Genomic DNA, 24466 nt, shown 5'->3' on the forward strand with positions numbered 1-24466 from the left:
TCCATACCACAACTATAAACAGGTTTTCTCAATAAATAACACAATCTCTGGGTTCACAGTGTGTGATCAAATATGTGGCTACACTGCTCCCACTTAGTTGTATACGAGTATACACACGTATATACATGTATTTATCACACATCTATTCATAGATATAAAATTCTAAACCAAATAAGATGTTGGCAGAACTTTTAGAGGAAGTCCCAGTAGACTTCTGCCACTGAGGCATAGACCACACCAGCTGGAAAGGGTGAGTGACTCACCTGCCAGCAGAACTGCACCCCTCTCTGGATTCTGCCCCTGGTGACCCTTTCCCAGGCCCATGCTGTCCCTGCTAATCCTTGAGCCCCACTGCTGAGCCCTCCCCCCAACCCCAGAAGACTTCTGCCAAGCAGGACTAGGCCACACAAAACAGACTGGGTGAATGATCCAGCTGCCAGCAGGACTGCACCCCTTCCTGGATTCTGTCCTCTGAGATGCTTCCTTAAGCCAACGTCATTGTTATGCCCAGATTGTGACCCCCCAAAGAGACCACTGAAGACCTTGGATGTCCAGAATGCAGCAGCAAGGTTTATTCTGCAGATACAAGTCTAGACAGGGACTCATTCCTACACCCAATACAGTGAGGCAGGGAGGAGTGCCTCTCTCTTGGGGGAAGTTAGTTTTTATAGGCAAAACCCATAAAATTTCTTAGAGGGGAGGGGGTTAGTATGGGTCCATCCTTGATTGGTCAAGTTTTTCCCGGGCCTGGACTTTATCTTATTTTATCTTATCTGTTTGCCCTGTCAGGAGTTTTACAACTCATCTCTGGGGTCTGGTCTTGTTATCTCTGGAGAGGGGCATCTCGTGGTTAATTGGTTACCATCAGACATCCTGACTCTGTTCTTTTGTTCCTGGGGCTGGCACCATCATTTCTGGGGACTTGAAACTGGCCTGGCCCAGATCACAGTCCCCAAAGCCACCACTGGAGACTTTAGGTACAGAATGCAAAAGTAAGGTGTTTTCTAAGTTTACAAGTCTCCAGGGAGGCTCTTCCAAATCTCTCACTCACAGCAGGGAGGTTGGAAGGAGCACTCCCCTTTCTTTGTGAGGCTAGTTCTTAAAGGCACAGACCATATAATTTATTTTAACCCGCCTCCCTTTTTAGTCTTTTGGTCGAATATCCTGACTGTTTTCCAAAGTCCCTGTAGCAGATACAGCCACCTGGGGAAAAGGGGTCTAAGTTCTTATCTACACTTAGGAATCCTGGTTTAAGCTTCTCTTTGTCTGTAAGGGATAGGGTGGGGGGTTTTACTGAGGTATCACAGTCATCTCAGCTAATTCCTGGCCCAACTGCTGCTGGGCCCTGCTGCCAATGCCAGTGAACTTCTGCCACTGAGGCACAGACCTCACCAGTCACAACCACTTTCACCAAGCAGTCCATAAGCAGTCCTTCCCCAGAACCCCAGCAGACTCCATAGGCCCAGACACAGTCCACACCGCTTGGAAGAACAGCCCAGCACTTCTACCAGGAGCCAGACAGGTGCTACACACCCCAGAAGAATATTCAGGCTTTACAGGAGGCCAGGCCAGATCTAGAGACCCAAAAAGATTTCAGCTTTACCAGAGGCCAGACCAGATCAGGGAATGCAAGGCCCTAAAAGCCCCAGCAGAGACACCCTACTGACCTTGAAGTCTTACCAGTCATTAGAATCCTTGGCCCCTTAGGCCAAAAGATCAAAGAAGAAACAGAAACCAAGGAACAAAACACCCAACTAACAAAGACAAACACAGGAATCAACACATAGACCTATAATCATTCCATATCCAGATGCCTAGATGCCAGTATAAAAACAGTCAATAACAGAAAGGGCAGTATGCCACCACCAGAACACAGCTACCCTACAACAGCAAGACCTGAACATTCCAACACAACTGAAGTACAAGGAAATGCCCTTAAAAATAACTTTATGAATATAATAGAGGTCCTTAAAGAAGAAATGAAAAAATCCCTTTAAAAACAAAGAGGAGAAGACAACTGAAAAATTGGAAGAAATCAATAAATCTCTTAAAGAATGTCAAGAAACCCAAGAAAAAATGAGCAACAGTTGATGAACAAATAAAACTGTTCAAGACCTGAAAATGGAAATAGAAGCAAGAAAGAAAACACAAACTGAGGGAATTCTGGAAATGGAAAACCTTGGTACTACAGATGCAAGCTTCACCAACAGAATACAAGACAATTTTAGACATTGAAGATACAGTAAAGGAAATAGATTCATTGGTCAAAGAAAATTTAAGCCTAAAAATTGCCTAGCACAAAGCATCCAGGAAATCTGAGACACTATGAAAATACTATACCTAAAAATAATAGGAATAAAAGAAGGAGAAGAATCCCTGGTCAAAGGCCTAGAAAATATATTCAACAAAATCATAGAAGAAAAATTTCCTAACCTAAAAAAGAACATACCTATAAAAGTACAAGAAGCTTACAAATAGACTGGACCAGAAAAAAAAGTCCCTTGCAACATAATCTGTAGTGGGTAGCCATTCCAGTTTGGATCTGGAAGTTCCAACCCCCATTGACACTCTGGCAACTGTCACGCCTACGAGGTGGGGCGAGGGGAGGTGCCTGGGGACCCAAGAGCTGGATGGGCCAGCGCTCTCTCTGCTCGCTCTCTCTCTGTGCCGGGACGCTGAAAGGTGAGGGTGGACTGTGCAGAGCTCCGGAGAACACCGCTGGATTGCTACCCATTACTTAATTTGTGAGTTACGCCATTAAATAAATATCCTTTTAACTACGTGGAGTGGCCAAAATAATTTCTCCAATATCAGAGGGCGGGAATGGCGGAGATGGCAGAAATCGGAGCTAGCACTCCCCTGCCTCTTTTGCTGGTCTGGGGCTAAGCTAGGGAATTGAGATCGGACTAGCTGCTCCCTTTTTCGGGAATGGAACCATGTAGGTGTTCCCTGGTTATATGGAACTTTGCAGGCGGGTTTAGGTAGCTGCCAGCTAGGGAGGAGAGGGCGGGAGCCGCCCAGGCCTTTGGAGTTTGCCCCACGTGAGCGCCAGATATTAGAGAAATTATTTTGGCCACTTCACGTAGTTAAAAGGATATTTATTTAATGGCGTAACTCACAAATTAAGTAATGGGTAGCAATCCAGCGGTGTTCTCCGGAGCTCTGCACAGTCCACCTTCACCGTTCAGCGCACAGAGAGCGCTGGCCCATCCAGCTCTCGGGTCCCCAGGCGCCTCCCCTGTTGCCAGAGTCTCAATGGGGGTTGGAACTGCCAGATCCAAACTGGAATGGCTACCCACTACAATAATCAAAACACCAAGCATATAGAATAAAGAAAGAATATTAAAATCTGCAAAGAAAAAAGGCCAAGTAACATCTAAAAGCAGACCTATCAGAATTATAGACAGCTTCTCAATGGAGATTTTAAAAGCCAGAAGAGCTTGGACAGACCTCTTGCAGACTCTAAAAGACTATGGATGTCAGCCCAGACTGCTATTCCCAGCAAAATTCAATCACCATAGACAGAGAAAATAAGATAATTCATGACAAAATCAATTTTAATCAGTGTCTAGCCATAAATAGCCACAAATAATATATAATATCTTGGTGTGACTGTGACCAAGCAAGTGAAAGATCTATACTACAAAAACTTCAAGTCTTTGCAGAAATAAATTGGAGAAGATATCAGAAGATGGAAATATATCCCAAAGGTTGGTAAGATTAACATAGAAAAAAATGGATCTTAACAAAAGCAATCTACAGATTCAATGCAGTCCCCATCAAAATTCCAACACAATTCTTTACAGACTTTGAAACAACAATATTCAAATCCATATAGAAAAACGAAAAACCCAGGATAGCTAAAACAACCCTGTATAATGAAATAAAAGCTGGAGATATCACCATCCATGATCTCAAGCTCTACTACAGAGCTATAGTAGTAAAAATAGCATGGTATTGGCATAAAAATAGACACATTGATCAATGGAATAAAATCAAAGACCCAGACATAAATTCACACACTTACAGACACTGATTTTTGACAAAGAAGCCAAATGGGGAAAAGAAAGCATCTTCAACAAAATGAGACTGTCATAACTCGATGTTGGCATGTAAAAAAAAAAAAAAACTGTAAATAGATCCATATCTATCACCTTGCACAAAACTCAAGTCCAAGTGGATCAAAGACCTCAGCATAAATCCAGTTACACTTAACCTGATAGAGAAACTAGAGAATAGCCTTGAATGCATTGGGACAGAAAACAACTTCCTGAATAGAACACCAGTAGTACAGACACTAAGATTAACAATTAATAAATGGGATCTCATGAAACTGAAAAGCTTCTTAAGGCAAAGGACACTGTCAACACGACAAAACGGCAGCCTACAGAATGGGAAAAGATCTTCACCTACCCCACATCCAACAGAGTATGGATTGTAGTTGTACTTTGTTGTCAGACTTTCTTTGGACTGTCAGCCCCCAAATAATGACACAGAGACTTATTATTAATTATGAAAGCTTTGGGTTAGCTTATACTTGTCCCCAACTAGCTCTTATAACTTGAATTAACCCATTTATATTAATCTGTGCTCTGCCAAATGGCTTGATACTTATCCTCCATAATGTACATCCAGCTTCATCAGTGTCTCACTGGAGTTCCCTCTGCACCTAGATTCATACCCCTTATTCGTCTCTCCACCTGGAAGTCTCACCTAACCTCTCCTGCCTAACTGTTGGCTATTCAGCTTTTTATTAAACCAATCAGGTACCTTACGCAGACATGGTAAAACAGCAACACATTTTTACATCAAATATCCTGCAACAGCTTATCTCCAAAATATATAAAGACTCAAGAAACCAGGCAGCAAAAACCCAAACACTATAAGTAAGAAATGGAGCACAGTCCTAAACAGAATTCTCAACAGAAGAATCTCAAATGGTAGAGAAACACTTAACAGAATGTTCAAAATCCTTAGCCATCAGAGAAATGCAAATCAAAATGACTCTGAGATTCCACCTTACACCTGTTGGAATTACTAAGATCAAAACCACAAATGACAGCTTATGCTGGAGATGGTGCGGAGCAAGCAGAACACTCCTCCATTTCTGGTGGGAGTACAAACTTGTACAATCTCTTTGGATACCAATGTGGCAATTTTTCAGAAAATTGGGAATCAGTCTATCTCAAGACCCAGTGATACTACTCCTAGGCATATACCCAAAGGATGCTCAATCATACCACAAGGACACTTGCTCAGCTACATTCCTAGCAACATTATTTGTAGTAGCTAGAACCTGAGAACAACCTAGATGCCCCAAAACTGAAGAATTAATAAAGAAAAGGTAGTACATTTACACAATGGAGTATTGTTGAGCTGTTAAAACCAATGACATCAGGAAATTTGAAGGCAAATGGATGGAACTAGAGAAAAAAATGAATATCCTGTGTAGCTAGAGTTTTCCTGCCTGGCCCACAGTCAGGACAAATCTCTGTCACCCGTTAGTCCCACAGCCGCTCAGACCCAACCAAATAAACACAGAGACTTATATTGCTTACAAACTGTATGGCCGTGCCAGGCTTCTTGCTAACTGTTCTTATATCTTAAATTAATCCACTTCTATAAATCTATACCTTGCCACGTGGCTCGTGGCCTACCATCATGTTCACATGTTTCTTTTCATGATGGCAACTGGCAGTCTCTCCCTCACTCAGCCTTCCACTTCCCAGAATTCTTCTCTCTCCTTGTCCCACCTATACTTCCTGCCTGGCCACTGGCCAGTCAGTGTTTTATTTATACAGAATGATATCCACAGCAATCCTGATAAGGTAACATGAACCCAGAAAGAAAAACATGGTATGAACTCACTCATAACTGAATATTAACTGTAAAGTAAGGGATAACTACGCTACAATCCACAGACTCCAAGAGGCTAGGTAGAAAGGAGGGATCAAGTGGAGAATTATTGATCTCCCAGGGAAGGGGAAATAGAAAAGATCTCCTGGGTGGACTGGGGGCTGGTAGGAATAGGAACTTGAGGGATCAGATTGAGGGTGGGTGGAGGGGGAGAGTACTGAAAAAGATGACTGGAGGGTGTGGCTTTTTAGGGACAGATAGAAACTAGATGCAAGGGAAACTCCCATGAGTCTATAAGAGCAACCCCAGCTAAGACTCCTGGCAGCAGTGGATGTACAGCCTGAACTTGCCATCTCTTGTGATTAGATTGGTGACTAACTCAATTGTCATCAGAGAACTTTCATCCAGTAACTGATGGAAACAGATGCAGAGACCCACAGCCAAATATTAGGCTGAGCTCAGGGAATCCTGCTGAAGAGAGGGAAGAAGGATCATGGGAGCAAGAGCAGTCAGGGACATCACAATAAAACCCACAGAAACAGCTAGTCTGGTGCACAGGAACTCACAGAGTCTGAACCAACAACCAAGGGGTCTGCATGGGACCAGCCTAAGACCTCTACATATGTGACAGTTGTATAGCTTGGTCTGTTTGTGGGGCTCCTAACAATGGGAGCAGGAGGCTGTCCCTAATTCTTTGGCTGGCTCTTGGGAACCTATTCCTCAAACTGGTTTGCCTTGCTCAGCCTAAATACAAGGGGAGGTGCTTAGTCTAACCACAATTTGACATGCCATGCTTTGTTGATACCCATGGGAGGCCTGCCACTTTCTGAACAGAAATAGAGTAGTAGATTGAGGGGGGCAGAGAGGAGGGGGAGAGGAAATGGAAGGCGAGGAGGGAGGGAAAACTGTGACTGGAATGTAAAATATTATAAATAACTTAAATAAAAATAAGAAGAGGAGAAGATATGAATTTATTTCAAATGTATACCTTCCTTGTAAATGTTGTTACAGAACAATAGTTTACAATGGATGTACTAAGGGTTGTAAAATTTACCTTTACATATTTTAATTCATCTTATATTATTACTTACAAATGTTTAATTTTTGTTTTATGGTGGCTAAATAATGATACTTGTAATTATTCTTTTATAACAATTATATATCTTTTTCAAATGTGATATTTTTGGATAGCTTTGCTTTATAATTACTTAATAAATGTTAATTATTAATTACATTTTCATAATCATTTGATATTATAATGTGCTCATTGTGCTATTAAATTAATATAAAATTATTATTAAAATACATGCAGTAGTCTAATCGAAAACATTTCAAATGCAGTCAAATTTCTGACTAGCATTTGTTTAATTTATTATGGGAATATCAGAATATACATTAATACTCTCTGAAGGGATATTTTTAAATAGTTGAGGAATAAAATGGCAGCAGAATTTTAAAAATTATCTTAGAGAAATAAGATTTAATTACTTAGATCAGTCATTATCAACATTCTTAAAGCTTCAACCCTTTAATACAATTCCTCATGTTGTAGTGACTCCCAACTATAAAATTATTTTTGTTGCTACTTCATAGCTGTAATTTTGCTACTGTTTTGAACGATGATGTAGGTACTTTTAGAGAGAGATTTGGCTAGGGGGTCATTACCCACAGGTTGAGAACCACTGCCTTAGAGGAAAATGCTTTCCAACTTCATGATTTTACTTATTGGTAATAACAAATCCATCGCATTTAGAACAATGCTAACTCTAGCTTTCATAATACAACTTATAACTCAACATAAAATTGCAGAAACAGACATGAAACCATAGTCCACAAAAATTAAAAACACGTACTCACAAACCCAGACCTACGACTGGGCTTTTATGAACAAGAGCCTGTTAAAATCACAAAAGTGCTCTGACAGCTCTGGCTGTTCTATCATGTCTTTGGACATAAACACCTCACCATTTATAGGATTCTGTCTTGATTTTTAGAAGCCAATAGTGAAGTAGTTTGCTTAAGAATTTTAAATGTGTCTTAAAAATCTCGTGAATAAACATGCATATTAAATATAATAGCTAATCTTGACCATCAGCATGATTAGAGTGAGATTCAACCAGGATATTAGTAAGGCACACAAAATGCTATCTAGGTGGTAACAGCATGTAGTCTAAGGACCCAAACGGATCAAATCACCATGATGGAGTAAATCCTCTCAAACTGTGAGCCAAAATGTAGTCAGAAGATTTCCTGTGTCCTGCCTGGCCTGCAGTTGTTACAAATCTCTCCATCCACAGTCCTGCAGCCTTTTTAAAAATAATCACATAGAAGCTTAATATTATTTATAACTGATCAGCCATCAGCTCAGGCTTATTACTGACTAGCTCTTACACTTAAATTAACACATAATTCTTATCTGTGTTTAGCCACGTGGCTTGGTACCTTTTCTCAGTTCTGCCTTATCATCTTGCTTCCTCTGTCATCTGGCTGGTGACTCTTGACTCAGCCTTCCTCTTTCCAGAATTCTCCTCATCTGCTTACCCTTCCTATACTTCCTACATGGCTTCTGGCCAATCAGTATTTTATTTATCAATCAGTCCGAGCAGCACACAATCACAGCATACAGAACGACATTCCACAGCACCAAAATAAATTTTTTCTCTCTTTAACTTACTTTGTTCAGAGAAATTTTTGTCATAACAAGAGAACATTAACTAGCACACTAAACATGCCTGTCATTAGTTGTTCTTGGACAGGGCTGTCTGGATTTGAACTATCAGCATGAACAATTTGTGTCTATGTCTTAGGACACAATTATGGATGATATGCCTGATAGTGAAAACAATGAAATATCTTGATTACAAACCTATCAATCCAGTTAAGAAGAATATCAGCCAGGCATGTGATCTCAGCATTCCAGAGGTGGGAGGATGGCCACAGTTGAGTGGCAGGCTTGGAATGTGTCAGGAATTATAGAACGAAAAGCTAGCAGCTAGACCACGAAGCATTAAGGTTCTAAGTATGCATCCTCACAACTCATCCAGTCATGTGTGCAGTTAATTTACTCGATATACTGCAAGCTGTGAATCCATTCTCAGAGTAGGGGCAATAACGTTCCCCATCAGTGTTTCCTATTGAATAAAAGTCTAGGGAAGTAGATAAGGCTTCATATATGGTGGAATTCAGAGGATGAAGGTTATTTGGTTTCATAGGGACTCTACCTATTTCTTTACTTTTCTGTTGACTTCTTTCTTAAACAGGCTTGTTCCATGTAGTTGGCAAAGATGGCTTCCCAAACATTTGGGCCTTACATGGTTCTTGCAAAATTCCTGAGGATAGTGAGGTCTCTGAATATTCTAGCCAGGCCTGGGATATGGAAGCTGGGAGGCTCTGCCTAAGCCTCAGTCAGGGTCTAAGCAAACAGCAGAAATGAAAGTTTGGAAACACAAGAAGAACACTGGAAAAGCAAAAGCCAGCAGCTATTTTACATGTGAAAAACACTAAGAACTCACTTTTAAAATATACCAAATAAGATATTCATCTTTTCCAGGCAACCTTGACTCCTATGGATACTGAACCATCTAGGATTGCCCTTCTGTGTATGATGTTTTGTTTATGCTAATAACACAGTTTTTGAATTTAGGATTTCTAAACTTGGAATGTCTCTTATTATCAGTGGCCTGTCATATATTAATTAACATTTTTGTTTATTCCTTGGAGGTAATCAAAAAAATGATGACACCTTACACCTAGTGGAAAATGTCATCTTTATTTCAGCTTTTTATTACACGCCAATTTATACTTTTTTTAAAGGTTTATTTATTTTTATTTTTTGTACATGAGTGCTTTGCCTGCATGTATATATGTGTACTACATGCATGCCTTGTGCCTGTGGAGGCTAGGAAAGGGCGTCAAATACTCTAGAACAGGAGTTATAGTGGCTGTGAGCAACCTGATGGGGGTGCTGTGAACCGAGCCCAGTTCTTCACAGGAACAGCCAATACTCTTAACTATGGAGCCATATTTCAATCCTTCAACTTATATTTCTTAATCATATTATATTCCCTTCAGAGCTGATATCTGCTTTATGCTTTTTTATAATAGTACCATAAAACTATTTCCCTAACATGTTTGGCACATAATTAATATTTTAAATTTAAAAACTAATTTATTGTTTGTCTTTGGGTTTGGATTTGCAAATTCCTTCCTAATAAATATGTGGTATAATACATAACATCTGTAGAGTAGAGATGACAAATTAAGCAAATACAGAAAAGCTCTAAAAACACAGGGGTTATCTCAGAGTGAAGCTTGTTTCTCTCCAGCAGTTGGTGATCACCCAGGGAAAACAGGTGCTTTTGTTCCACAAGATCATCAAAGGATCCAGCCTGTTAGGTTATATCTGACTTTTCATAGTCTTTGCAAGTCTTTCTGTTTGTGTTCATGGGTACCATTCCATCTGTTTCCATTTTTAGTCCAGAGAAACAGAAAATAAATATCTATGGCAAGTTTGATTTGCCATGCCTATAGTTGCACAAGACTCTTGTTTACATTATCTGTTAAGCCTGAGCCTAGATCATTAGGCACACTCAGCTAGAGAGTGCAGATGCAGAGGCTAGAGAACAGAGGCTGTTGCCCTGGGTTGCACTTGGCTAAAACTCAGGAAAATCTATTTAAAGGAAGAAGGAGAAAATAGATGTTGGAGTAGGAGTCTGAGCCAGACCTTGATAGATGTTTGATTTTTCCCCATTATGAGTGTGTAATACCTAGGAAGGCTTATTGCAAGAGACATTAAACATAACTAATGCTGAATTAAATGTTTACTTAGGTATTAAGCATTGGGAAAATATTAGTTTCATGTCAACAGTATGTACTAGTTAATACCATTTTGAATGATCATATTGTATGTCTAACATTTGCCAATGTTTGTCCTTACTCATTGATTTGAGACTTGCTGTGTTCTCACTATATGACCGACCATATGCTAGGGATGTCTTAGTTACCATATTGCTATTTTTAGTCTCCAGATGAAATGGAAAATTATGACTTTTTTACACAGTACCATGAAAAATGATAGTTAGTATGGATTTCTTTAAAATTCTGTTTCTAGCATGTATATCTTTTTCTCCATAACTAGGTTCTTCGGGTGGTCCGGCTTATTAAGATTTCACCTGCATTGGAAGACTTTGTATACAAGATATTTGGTCCTGGAAAAAAGCTTGGAAGCTTGGTGGTGTTCACTGCCAGCCTCTTGATTGTTATGTCAGCCATCAGCTTGCAGATGTTCTGCTTCGTTGAAGAACTGGACAGATTCACCACATTTCCAAGGGTGAGAACTTGACACATGGCCAGTTTAATCCATTGTTCTTATTTTAGCAATGGTGATTAACCCCAAAGGAATTTCATTTTAGTCCTGGTTCAAAAGCATTACCATATCTTTGATAACTTGAGAACATTAAATTTTAGGATTTTGAATAGTCTGTTCTGCAGGGTGTAGTTACTTGAATACATTTTCAGCACCATCAGAGTACACATTAATTCTAAAATTTTGGAAATAATACTATGAATGCCACAAAACATCAGTAAGAGAAAAAATGGGAGCAATGGTCCTTCATGACTGTGACTTACAATGAAGCAGAAATTTTAACTAAAATGTCCATTTTTGTGAGATGTAACATATTTTAGGCTTATTTTATAGTTCATCTTTTTATGTTGCATCTAACCTAAAAGCAAACTTTGGATTGTCTAGTTATTATAATCAAATTTCAGATGACTTTAGTAGATGATCTGACTTCTTCATTTGTGTTAAAATTCACAAGGGGTAAGGAACAAATGACTCTATAAACAGGATTTAGCATTTAGTCCCTGACTAAAAGGACCCATGTAGACTGATTAAACCTAACATAACAGTCTAGTGACTGAGACAAGACAATATGTGTTCTCACCAAAAGTTGCAATAATAAGACCTATGTTTGTGGGAAAATAATCATGGATTAAAACAAGATAAAATGTGTTTTTAACAGCTTTGGTAGTAGAAAGGTTTTTTTTAATGGAGGTATTAATAAGGTATATTTTAATTAATTTTTATTCTAAATTTGTAACAGCTATCAGTGTTAGAATTTATCCTTTTATGATACAAATTTTTCATCCATACATCCATTTGCTTCATACTTACAACAAATCAGGAAATGTTAATTATACTAAGTATATAGATGGAACTAAACTTTAGGTCCTTCTAACCTCTCAGTTGAGGGGAGGGGCCAGCAAATAAACACATAGCTATGCAGGCACAAGGTACCCTAGAACCCTAGAGGGAGACCCATGACCAGGATGGAAAAGTTCAGAAAGACTTGTTGGAATAGGTGACCCCTGGTGAGCAAATGATGTAGCCATAGGGTTGTTGGTATAGAAAGTGCAAAAGGTCTAAGATAAGCATGTTTTCAGAGGAAAGATAAAGAGTAGTTGATAACTGTGTTCTACTGCTTTGTTAAACACTGTGACCAAAAGCAACTCAGAGGGGAAAGGATTTACATATTTCAGTTCACAGTCCATTGAGGGAAGCCCAGGAAGGGACTCAAGGCAGGAATTGAAGCAAAAGCTGTGAAGGAACGCTTCACACTAGCTTATTCCCCATGGCTTGCTCAGTCTGTTCTTATAGCACTCAGAACCACAAGCCCAGGGGTGGCACTGCCCACATGTGAGCTGAGTCCTCCCACATCAATCGTTATTCAAGACAAAACCCTGGAGACTTGCCTACAGGCCAATTTTATGGAGGCATTTTCTCCATTAAGATTCCTTATCCCCAGATATATCTAAGTTTGTGTCAAGTTAACAAAACCCAACCATCAGAGTAGCCAGTGGTGAGAGGAAGATGTAAGACAGGGCTCTACAGGAGGGTGAGGTTTAAAACATGTGCCATAAGAAGGACAAAGGCAATAGGTTCCTAGTGAGGGAGAAGGCAAGATCCCGAACATGAGCACAAAGGTTAGCCTTAGACAAGTATTAAGATCTAGAGCACAGCGTTGTCAACAAGGACTAGGAACCAATGAAATTTGCAGGCATGCTATTCACTCAATGTGCTATTCAAACAGAAGCACTGAGCACGTCAAAAGCAGCCCTCATCCTCATAGCTCTTGTCCCCAAAGAACAGCATAAGCTGAGAGCAGGTGAGACTGCAAGGTAGTACATGGTAGATGGATCTTTTACTTCTGAGAAGTCATGAAATGAAAGTTCCTGTCTTTCATAAGCCAAGATGGTTACCAAAAAGAGTGAGGATCCAGGCATGGAAATGCACTTATCTAGAATAAAAAAAAAGTATAGACAAATTTTTAAATGGTCTCACTAAATAAAAAACACCGAGTCAAATATAAGGGTGAACACCTTAGAGATCAGGGAAATAGGAAAAACCACCAGTTAACCTTACCTCACCAACTCTGCAGCTTCCAAATGCAAGCTACTTCCTGTCTACCCATGCCGTTATATGCCTTGCTTTTCTGCCCTCTCATTGGCTCTTAGCCCAGATACCTCACTTTCTGGTCACTGCCTGTCTGTACAGACCTCCTGGTCTCTATGGTTGGTACTGGGATTAAAGGCATGTGTCACCATGCTTGGCTCTGTTCCCAAGCATGACCTGGAACACACAGAGATCCTGACTGATAAGTGATCAGATTAAGGACGTGTGCTGATAGACTTTGTTTACTTAGAATGCCTGGCCTTTTCCCCCTGATCTACAAGATTTATTTATTTATTTATTTATTTATTTATTTATTTATTTATTTATTATTTTTATTTTTTTTTTTGGTTTTTCGAGACAGGGTTTCTCTGTGTAGCTTTGTGCCTTTCCTGGATCTCACTCTGTAGACCAGGCTGGCCTCAAACTCACAAAGATCTGCCTGGCTTGGCCTCCCAAGTGCTGGAATTAAAGGCGTGCGCCACCACCGCCCGGCCCCAAGCAAGCTTTATTTATCAAAGCACAAATAAAATATCACCACAAAGAAGAGCACTCTAGTGGGGTCCCTAACAAAGCCTCTAGGAGAGGCACCTGAGCCAAGGAGAATGGCTATGCCCTAGAGCATGGCTTCCCAGTGGAGGGACTGATTCTGTGACTGCAGCTCCCTCCAGGGAACTGTAATGTCCTGGATGTATACCAACATTGTCAGGCAGAGGAGTTTGCCTGGGATGTATTATGAAGAATGGCACATAGGTTTCTCCATAAATGGGTCTGCTCTGCTTCCTGTGATTAGTAGATGTAGGCAAGGATTAAAGCTGCTTCAGAAAGCCCACCTTTTCTTCCTGTAGCTCCTCTTCAGTGCATGTCCATCTTCCACTCCATACCACCGGAACTGATACTGTCTTCATCCATACATCCCTCTAATCTGATTCAGAACACTGTTGAAGGACACTGTGTCAACCATTTTTCTTGGCACAGGCAAAATAAAAGAACAAAAGGCAGTTCTGTCCTTTACAAATTACCTTATTTTAATTGTATACCTTCATCTTTTACCATTTCCTCTAATTTGCCTCAATGTTTATTTCCCTTACCCAAAAGCTTTTTGAGTACAGAAGTTCCAGCTGTTAGAAGGGTAATGTTACCAGCAGGGCCATCGCAAGAGGCACCTTGTAACCAATGCATTAATATTTCTGTAGTGCATTTAAACAAACAAATAAAGACAATTAGTTAAGTCTCATGCCAGATCAGATTTTGCTACTAAGTGAACATTTTTTTGAAAGACATGTTTTTGGGGTTTCCGGCAGTGTTTAGACTCAGGGGATATGAGTTGGGCCATGGACCCATGTGATAATTACTGCATTCAAGAACTTGAAATTCTGCCACAGGTTCCAGTTTTACCTTCTGGCACATCATATTTGTAGCCGTGTGGTGCTGGGCAAATTATTCTCTAAGGTTTTCTTCATAACCAACATATAAGTAAAAGTGCTGGGTTTTCCTCCATTATACATACTGAAAAATATACAAAAATAACACACCTGGGATTAGACAGCATTCTAAGAGGTTCTAATACACCTTGCATGGTGTGTTTGAGATTGGTGCCTGTATTAAAGGCTACTCTGCTTTCTAAACCTTTCCCTGACTTGCCCCTTCAGCTTAGCTCTATTTTCCAGTCATAAACTGGCATTAAATGTTCAGATGTCTAGTAACCCCACCATTCCTTTCTCCCAGATCACTCCAATATCCCAAGGAAATCAGGTTACCCTCTGTCCCTTCTCAGTCACTGAGCTAATGGCAGTGCTGACATCCAGAACAGTGATAACAAGAGGAGGGTGGGGTATATCCCTGCACATGAGCACAATCAGAAGTTAAGCTCCTGGGAACATAATTAAATTTCACAAGAAACATTCAAAGTATTGCAACTACAAGAGGAAGACATGATCCTTCCCATTCAAACAAAGCACAAACTGTGGGTAGTTATTGGCTGATGATAAAGCATCAGGGAAGATGATTAAAAACACATGGAAGTTCTCTCTCTCTCTCTCTCTCTCCTTTCCTCCCTCCCTCTCTCCATCTTTTCCTCCCTCTCTTCCTTCCTCCCTCCCTTCCTCTCTCCCCCACATGTATGTGTATGTAGGTATGTGTTCATACAGGTGCAGTGCACACATGTAAGGCAATCATGTGAAAGTGAGATGACAAGTTTGGGTATCATTCCTCAAAGAATATCCAACTCGCTTTTTTATAGACCTATAACTAATTAAATTAGCTAGGCCAGTCAACCCCAGGGGGCCACTCTCTCTACCTCCTGATCCCATGGGCTGGAATTGCAAGCACATCCCACAACACCTTTTATTTTGGTGAAGTGGGCAAGTGTAAGTTCAAATATTTGTATATTTAGTGTGTGCACATGTTTATGATGGTACTGTTGCCCATGTGTACACATTTGAATTCAATTTATGCTAGGTATCTTCCTCTAACACTCTACACTCCATTCATATGTGATCTCTCACTGAACCTTGAATTTGAAGTTTTTGCTACATTGGCTGGCCAGCAAATCCTGTGATAAGTGTCTCAGCTACTCTCCCAGCTCTGTGGTTAGAGTAGTGTGACTGCACCTGGTATTTATATGCGTGCTGGGAGTCCTAATGTAGCAAGGACTTCACACCCTGAGCTCACGTCCATGTCTCTTGGCTTTCTCTTACAAGAGCTCTAGAAATAAAACTCAGGTTCTTGGCATTGATGGCAAGTACTTTACTGGTTGAGCTATATTTCCAGTTTCCTCTCCCCTTTGTATCTTATCTGTTGGTTAGGTACTTGGGGTAGGTTGGGTTTTTCATAGTATTAGTCAAAGCATAGTATAATTGTTAACAGTTCTATAAGAAAAATCCCATGATGGAGACAGGAGAGACATTTTGATGAGTAAAGTGATTTCCACAGAAGTATGAGGATTTATGTTTGGATTCCAAGAACCAGTGTAAAAGTCCATGGGCATTCTGTGTCTGTAATACCAGCACTGAGGATGGAGAGACAGGTGGTTCCCTGGAGCTCACTGGCCATCTAGTCTATCTGTGGCAGTGAGCTCCAGGCCCAGTGAAATACCATCTTAAAGTTTAAGATAGAAAATTATTGAGAAAGAAACACAATGTTGACCTCTGTCTTATACATACATGTATATGTGCACCTGCACATATATGGATATACACAAACACATACTCATAGCATCACACATGTACAAATACATACAAAAGAAAAAATAAAGGTCATGTGATATACTCCTGAGTAAATTGTAAACTGCTCATATTGACTTGATATAAGTCCTGGCTGTCTTAGAAGGTGACTACCAGCAACAATTATAGGGCCATGGAAGGATGCATGAAATAAATTATGGAAGACTTTCAAGTTAGAAACAGCACTCACCATGCAGAAAGAGGCAGTCCAATAGACTCAGGAAGAGGCTATGGCAGTGACCCTTAGTTGGACCACCAAAGATACACAGAAGGTATAAACATCCTACAGCAAAATGAAATCATGAGGTTGACATATAAGGAATAAATCGTGTTTTTTAATACTTTTTAAAGAAATGTTGATAAGCATCATTGTTCTAAGGTTTTGCTCAGTTTTTCCCTATACTTACTACATAAAGAAACTGCCTACATGTTACTAAAATGGATACACTAAACATTTACTACACTAATCTTTATCCATTCTAACTCCCTACTAACACTACAATAGGCCTCATTTCTTTATCTTGTATCCAAGTATAGATAGTTTTTATTCATAAGTAATATACCACACTCCAAATCAGGAAGTATTTAAATATTAATATTAGTTATTTGATAGAAACTCCCTTAATTTGCAAAGTCTAAATGCTAATTACTTGATCTATTAAGTTTTCAGTTATAAAATTATGTCCAAGAGAATTATTATACTGTAAATGCAATAAATTCTATAAAACTCTTAATTACAAATTAATGTCCATGTTTCCTTTCAACTATTAAAGTGACTAATCATCCTTTTACTTGTCTTGAAAGAATTACTGAACATTTTGAAGAAACAATGTGCTCTTCTTTTTTTGCTCTATTTCCCATGTTTAGTGAGAGAATATGAGTACATTTCTAATAACTTCAAGGTTAATTTTACCTTCAGCAATATTAGTTCAACTATTACTGCTGATATATTTATTGATTTTTAATTCACTCTTTTGCCTTTTATCATATTTTTAATTTTGTTGTGAAATATCTCAAAAATAAGCAAGACTGTTGGCTCACATCTATAATGGCAACTACTTGGGAGCTGAGTGAGGAGGATCACAAATTCAAATCTTGTCTCAGCTATAGGATGAGTTTAAAGCCAACCTGGGCAACTCAATAAGATCTTGTCTTGAAACAAAAGTAAAAATAAAACTAAGGGTAGAGCTCAGTATAGAATGTTTGCCTAGCACACACAGGGTATAGATACCCAAGTACTGGAAAAAAATAACATAATCTAACAGAGGCTGAATTATATAGCTCAAGTTTTAGACACTACGTGCAATCCCCTGTATAACTACAACAAAATATTAAATCAAAATACATCTGTAACTGTGCAGAGTTTAACATGTACAAATTGAGGTAGATTTGATGTTCTTAGGTAAATTGAAATAGATATGATATTCTTAGGTAAACTGAGGTAGATATGATGTCCTTGGGTAAATTGAAGTAGATATAATATCCTTAGGTAAGTTGAGGTAGATATGATGTCCTTAGGTGCCTCCATCTGATCTCTCTCCCCACATTCTGAGAAATAGATTCTGATACAAACACAAATGAGGTTGAACTCCAGATGTGAGCAAAGCCCATGTAACATCATGATTTCAATCTCTGGCCATGAGCAGAATGATGTCTGTCCTGCCATTCAGATTACAGAAACCAGGAGCCAATGATTAGATGCTGTGTGAAACTGCTAACTGGCCCATTTGTCTGTCCCCTTAGTAGAAAATCAATGCAAATAGTGCTGGATGTTTGTTTATAAACTTTGTGAATCCAAATGGTACTGGTCTAAGCATCATCACACATCTATTTGTGCACACAGAACATAAATTTTTATCTAGGAATAGAATTACTTGGTCTTAGAATAAATGTATCTTCAATTATGGCAGATTATGAATGACTTGAATTCCATAGTAGATTTAGTGGTTAATCTGTCAGTAGTGGATGAGCTAATTCTGAACTTCAAACCCCACAGCACTAGGTTTGGCCAGAACAGGTTACATCTGTTGATGCTTCATCTTACTGTGAACACTAAGCTCTTCATTTTGTTTTATTTCAGTTAGTTGCAGTGTTCTGCCCATGGTGCGGTGCCTGTGGGGCACACAGGCTATCCCTGTCCAGTGAGGCACACAGACTGTCCCTGTCCAGTGAGGCACACAGGCTATCTCTGTCCAGTGAGGCACAGGCTATCCCTGTCCAGTGAGGCACAAACTGTCCCTGTCCAGTGGGGCACACAGACTGTCCCTGTCCAGTGAGGCACACAGACTGTCCCTGTCCAGTGAGGCACACAGACTGTCCCTGTCCAGTGAGGCACACAGACTGTCCCTGTCCAGTGAGGCACACAGACTGTCCCTGTCCAGTGAGGCACACAGGCTGTCCCTGTCCAGTGAGGCACACAGGCTGCTTTCTCATCTTCTCTTCCAGCTAGTCTACACCAAGAGAGGAACCCAGCAAGTATCCAGCTTGACCCAAGTATTTCAGCTCTGTAGGATCTGTGGTATGTTCCTTGTGCCTGACATAGCACTCAAAAAAGTCTTCAGACATCATGAACTCCTCAGGGTGGGGAATTCAACCAGCACTTCCTAGTTTTGGGTCTCTGAACTTTCCATTATTTTCTTAGGATCATAACTAAGCCTTTAAACAAACATTTGTAACATCCTAGCTAAAATTTTCCTGGGATTTTATAATGTTTGCTTTGGTAATTTCACACATGTATACAATATACTTAGATCATATTCACACATCCACTCTTTTCCCTTTTAATTTCTTCAGTCACTCTCCATCCCCTTTCCAACTACATTTACTCTTCTTTGGAGGGGGTAGTAGCAATTGAGCCCTGGAATTTTTTAACTACTTTTTTTAACTAATTTTTTCCTACTTGTGATCAGAAACAAAAGCTCCCTAATAAATTTTAAATAGGATTTAAAGCATTCCATTAACTATTTTTTTCTGAAAGAAAGATGGATTCTTATGGGAACAACCTGATTGTCTCAATGCTTGAGCTCACATCTCTATATTGCTGTCTCCTCTTTGAGCTTCAGATCCTCATGTCTCCACCCTCTAGCTTCTAAATCACTGAAAGTCTTTTTTCATAAAATATTTTACGCAACTGTTTGGTAATAAAGTCTAAGTCAATCATGTGTCTGTTATCTTTCATAAATTTATTACTTTTCCTTATGTAATAGAGGTGAGAGGCATGTGGACAAGGACACATTCATTAGCTCCTTCTGTTTACTATAGTCAAGGCTTTAAGGAAGAATTATAATAACTTATCTCTTAGTAGAAAGCAACTAGTCTAAAAGGTGCAATATCTTACAATACATATATTCATTTATAAGTAATATTGATCATGTACTGGTGGGCATTTGAAAATTCTAGGACTGTATTATGTTCACATCTGCCATGCCTCCAAATGTAATCTTATTTTAATAGCAAGAAGAGATTGCTTCCAAGAAAAGTAGGTCTGCAAAGCTTCTGAGACAAATAACATATCCATGAGTGTGTTGTAAAGATTTGGAATGGGCCTGAAATGGAGCTGGACAAGGACAATATGATGAGTAAATCAGAAACTTAGACCTTGAAGGCATGGAAGGACCATCTGAGAAGGGCTGAGTAGTTGGCTGGAACCAGTCCATGAAGAATTTGGGATGCAGGGAGCCACCAAAGATCATACTGTCAGTCATATTATTTCTCTGGGCTGTGTATTCATTATATAAAATTCATTTTTATTGACCAAAGACAAAAGTTTATGACCAGTTGAATAATAACAGGCATCTTTGGAAGTAATTTTATTTTATTCTTTCTGTGAGGCCATTATTATGTCAAATTCTCCACAGGCCCATAAAGTAAGTCCCATCCAAAGCTCTAGACCATATTGCTACTCACGCCTGGACATGACTCCCCAACAGAAAGTGGCAACTTGGCTCAAAATTTAAAGTAATGAAATGACAAACCTAATGCAATTGTCTTTCCCCCGTCCAATCCTTTAAAAATACTTTATTTCCTTTTCAGTATAACTTTAGACATTGTTGTCCCTCCCCCAAATCCTTTAAAAATACTTTATTTCCTTTTCAATATGACTTTAGACATTTTTGTTGGTCCTGTTTGGGTCCAATTGGATTTATTTTTGTGATGATTCATCACTACCTCCACAGTAATAATATCCTGTGAACATACTTTTAGCAATGATTTTAATGCTTCCTGACAAATGTGGAGCTGGCCAACTCTACCTGTTTTATATTGTCACTGATGGTCATGTGGGTGAACATTGTAGGAATTATTACTTCCCTTGATGACATATTCATACTCATGCCCTAGCATTTTTCATTTCACTTTAGTTTGGTAAATTTATTTGCTGTTCCCCAGCTGTTATTTACCAGCACACTACAATCACTACAATCACTGATAACAGTCTTCTTATTCAACCAACTTTAAAACAAATGTGAGCCTTTAGTTAGATTTACTAATATTTTATTAATTTTGGGTGACTTCTTTAAGCATATTTTCCATTATACAAAGGTGAACCTGTTATTAAATATGTTGCTGAGTCTTTCATGCAGAAAAATTTGTGCTCTTTGACGTCTCTCTCATGTTTGTCTACAGTTACCCATAAAATAAAGCAAATGGGTAATGCATTGTTGAGAAGGCTGGAGGGACAAGATAATGACAAACTGGTTAGCATTGTGTCCAGATAGTAGCTGGTAGTGTCACTCCTAAACAACACGGAGAACATTCTTAGCACCATACACTAAATTCTAAGCAATAGTCAGAGACCTAGCTAGCTCATAAAGGTCACTCTGTAAATAAGACTGAGCAGTGGCTATTAAGTTTCCTATTATATAAAAAGTTTAAAACTTTAAAAATAGTCCCAAATTATAGTTTAAAATATTCATCTTTTTTTGGCCATTCTGTAGTTTATTAAGGGAGACAGTTTTATAGCAAATACATGTTCATGTATCTTTTAGTTAGGAAAAATGAAACGTCATTTTGCATTAAACATTTTGGAATAATGAAAAATTATGGATGGTAGTTCAGAAAAAATAGAAATAGAAATTAACTTAGTGAGTAGGGACTGGACCTGCCTGGACTGAATCTACCAGGTTAAACTCAATCCTCAGGGAAGTCTTTGCCCTGGAGGAGATGGGAATGGGGGTGGGCTGGGAGAAGTCGGGGGGGGGACAAGGGAATCCGTGGCTGATATGTAAAATTAAATTAAATTATAAAATTAAAAAATAATAATAAAATAAAATATTCATCTTAATTAGTCCTTTGAAGACTAAAAAAATGAGATAGATAGATGATAGAGATGATAGATAGATGATTGATAGATAGATAGATAGATAGATAGATAGATAGATAGATAGATGATAGATAGATAGATAGATAGATAGATGATAGATAGATAGAGATAGACAGATAGTAGATAGACATGATAGATAGATAGATAGATAGATAGATAGATAGATAGATAGATAGATAGATAGATAGGTGATAGACAGAGAGATAGAAAGATGGGTGATAGATATCAGAAAAACAAGACCAGTTGCCAAATCACTACCTGAATCAAAAAAAGCATATCATTACCGATTTCACATATAGATCTAAAGGAAGGACCTTTTAATGACTGATATATAGATCCATCCATTCCCTCCTATGCACTTCTTGTATAGAATACCAAAATCCATAATGAGTCAAAATGCTAAGCTTCTTACACATGACTGTCTCTATACCTTCTGTGTCAATAAATAATAAAACCCCAATTTCCAGGAAACACAATGGGATAGGTTATGTGTGCATGTGTGTATTTGGCTGAGTATCCCTGTGGCTGACCACATATGTATGTGGGGGTAGGAGATCCCTAGGGAAATGGAGACTTACAAGACGTATTCTATATTCTCATTTAACACAATAAAAAAGGGAGAAAAAAGAAACAGTACATAGGGGTTTAGCCAGAGAAAAAACATGTCCAGTTCAGACCCAGGCCTGTAGTGTGACTGGTTGGGTTTTATTGTTCATTAATATTTGTTGTTTTCTTTTGTTTTCAGAGTTTTGTTGTTGTTTTAGTTTTCTACATGCCATCAACTCAGAATCACTGAAAAAAGGCAATAGACAAAGTCTCTAGTCCTACTTCATGCTAAAAGAAATGTACTTAATAGTTTCTGTAAGAAAGCTCTAGAAATTTGGCAACAAATTAAAAGGACCAGTATTTGGTAGAAGATACTCCAAGAGCAAGTTCTCAGCACAAAGGGGATTTATTTGCCCCAGAGGGACAAAGAACAGGGAATAAAAGACAAAGACAGGAGATAGAGGATGAGGGAGAAGGATATCCAGGGCAAATATCTGGCCTGGATAGAGAGGAAACAGACATGACCCATAGGCAAATGGCAGTTTATAAAGGTAAAAGGGGACACCCAATTTTAGAATGAGGTGTTTAATTTTGATTGGTCATGTTAATTATGGCAGCCAAAAGGGGGATTTTGATTACTGGACTTCAATACTTTGATAGATGGACCTTAGTAGATAGCCTCAGGAGGAGGAATTGGACAAATAAGGTAACAGACTTTGGCTAGCTTTAGGAATGTGATCTAATGTGTTTTAGCAAGGCAGAGGAAATAGGGGAGGGGCAAGCACACTAGAGCCATATTTGCCATGCTTGAGCTAGATAGAGTTCCTTCACAAAGTGGGTATAGTGAGATGAAACACCACAAAAAGCATTTTGCTAACAAATTAGACAAATATCAGATTCCTCATCTCTTGGAATTGAGCAAGACATTTCAGGTTGAGCACAATGAAAAAACAGGGGGATTATGAAGAAGCATAGGATATTTGTCATCTTGGAGAGAAAGGAGAAGGACATATTGTATATTATACCACTAGACAAACATGTTTATGTGATACTTGCTGCCAATTCTACAATAAAGGGAGGATTCATTATTTTTCCTCATTCAGAGCAAAATGCAAGTATCTAACAAGGATGATAGCCGAGCCAAATAAGTTTGAACAAATTCAAAATAATTAATTAAGGGAAAATTAAAACAAAACTCGGGGCCTAGAGAGATGGTTCCGTGGTAAAGAGCACATGCTGTCCTTGCAGAGGACCCAAATTCACTTCTTAGCATCCACACTGGGCAGCTTACAGCCATGTGCACCTCCACCTTCTGGGAGATTCAGTATTGTAGGCCTTTGTGAGTATGTTCACTCATGTTTACATACCACACACTTACACAGAATTAAAAATAATGAAATTAATAATTAAAAAATTAGACAAAACAAAAACAAGGACATCCTTTTCCCCTGCAATTCATACTCAGATGGAAGATTCCCTAGAAAAGATACACTCAGGTCAGCATGACCACACATATTCAACAATGACTATGAAGTACCAAGCAGCTCCTAGAGAAGTGAAAGCAGTCTTAATGAAATCCAGAAAGACATTCCTCCAGTAGTAATATTTTTGATAGTAACAGCTACTGTGTATAAACCCATTCTGTATGTGAGGTCCAATAATAAGAACTTTTTACAGAAATATAGAGTGTGGTTCACAAGTATACATAAACTACATCCATAAAATATAATCCACAAAAAATATCAAAAGGAATACAAGTATGGGGATGGTGTGTGTACATCTGTTATATTCTAGTACTTGAGAGTTTGAGGCATAAGAGTGAAGAGTTGCTGGCTAGTCTGAGCTACACAGCAAGATGCTCTCATTAAAAAAAAATTAAGAAGGAAGAAGAGTAAGGGACATCCCCATTGAGAGATCACTACCAGCAAGGAAGAGTGTACACCTACAGCAGATAAATAATATGATGCAGGGGCTTGAGGAGATGACTCAGAAAGAGGTCTTGCACAAGCATGAGGACCCAGCACTTAAATGGTGGACATATCCATAAGCACCTGTGACTCCGGTGCTGGG

The 24466-nt window shown here is 39.0% G+C and overlaps 1 protein-coding gene across 5 annotated transcripts in view; it reads left to right on the plus strand.

The window, feature by feature from the left end:
- The window catches only part of Nalcn (sodium leak channel, non-selective), a 309764-nt gene that overhangs the window by 147332 nt on the left and 137966 nt on the right, over positions 1–24466 (plus strand). For all 5 annotated transcript variants that reach the window (XM_028868293.2, XM_028868291.2, XM_028868295.2 and 2 more), the window contains one exon: positions 10994–11185. In XM_028868293.2, the coding sequence (XP_028724126.1) occupies positions 10994–11185 (192 nt within the window). The remainder of the gene's footprint in view (positions 1–10993; positions 11186–24466) is intronic.

Source organism: Peromyscus leucopus, chromosome 9 (assembly GCF_004664715.2).
Source record: "Peromyscus leucopus breed LL Stock chromosome 9, UCI_PerLeu_2.1, whole genome shotgun sequence".
Taxonomy (NCBI): Eukaryota; Metazoa; Chordata; class Mammalia; order Rodentia; family Cricetidae; genus Peromyscus; species Peromyscus leucopus.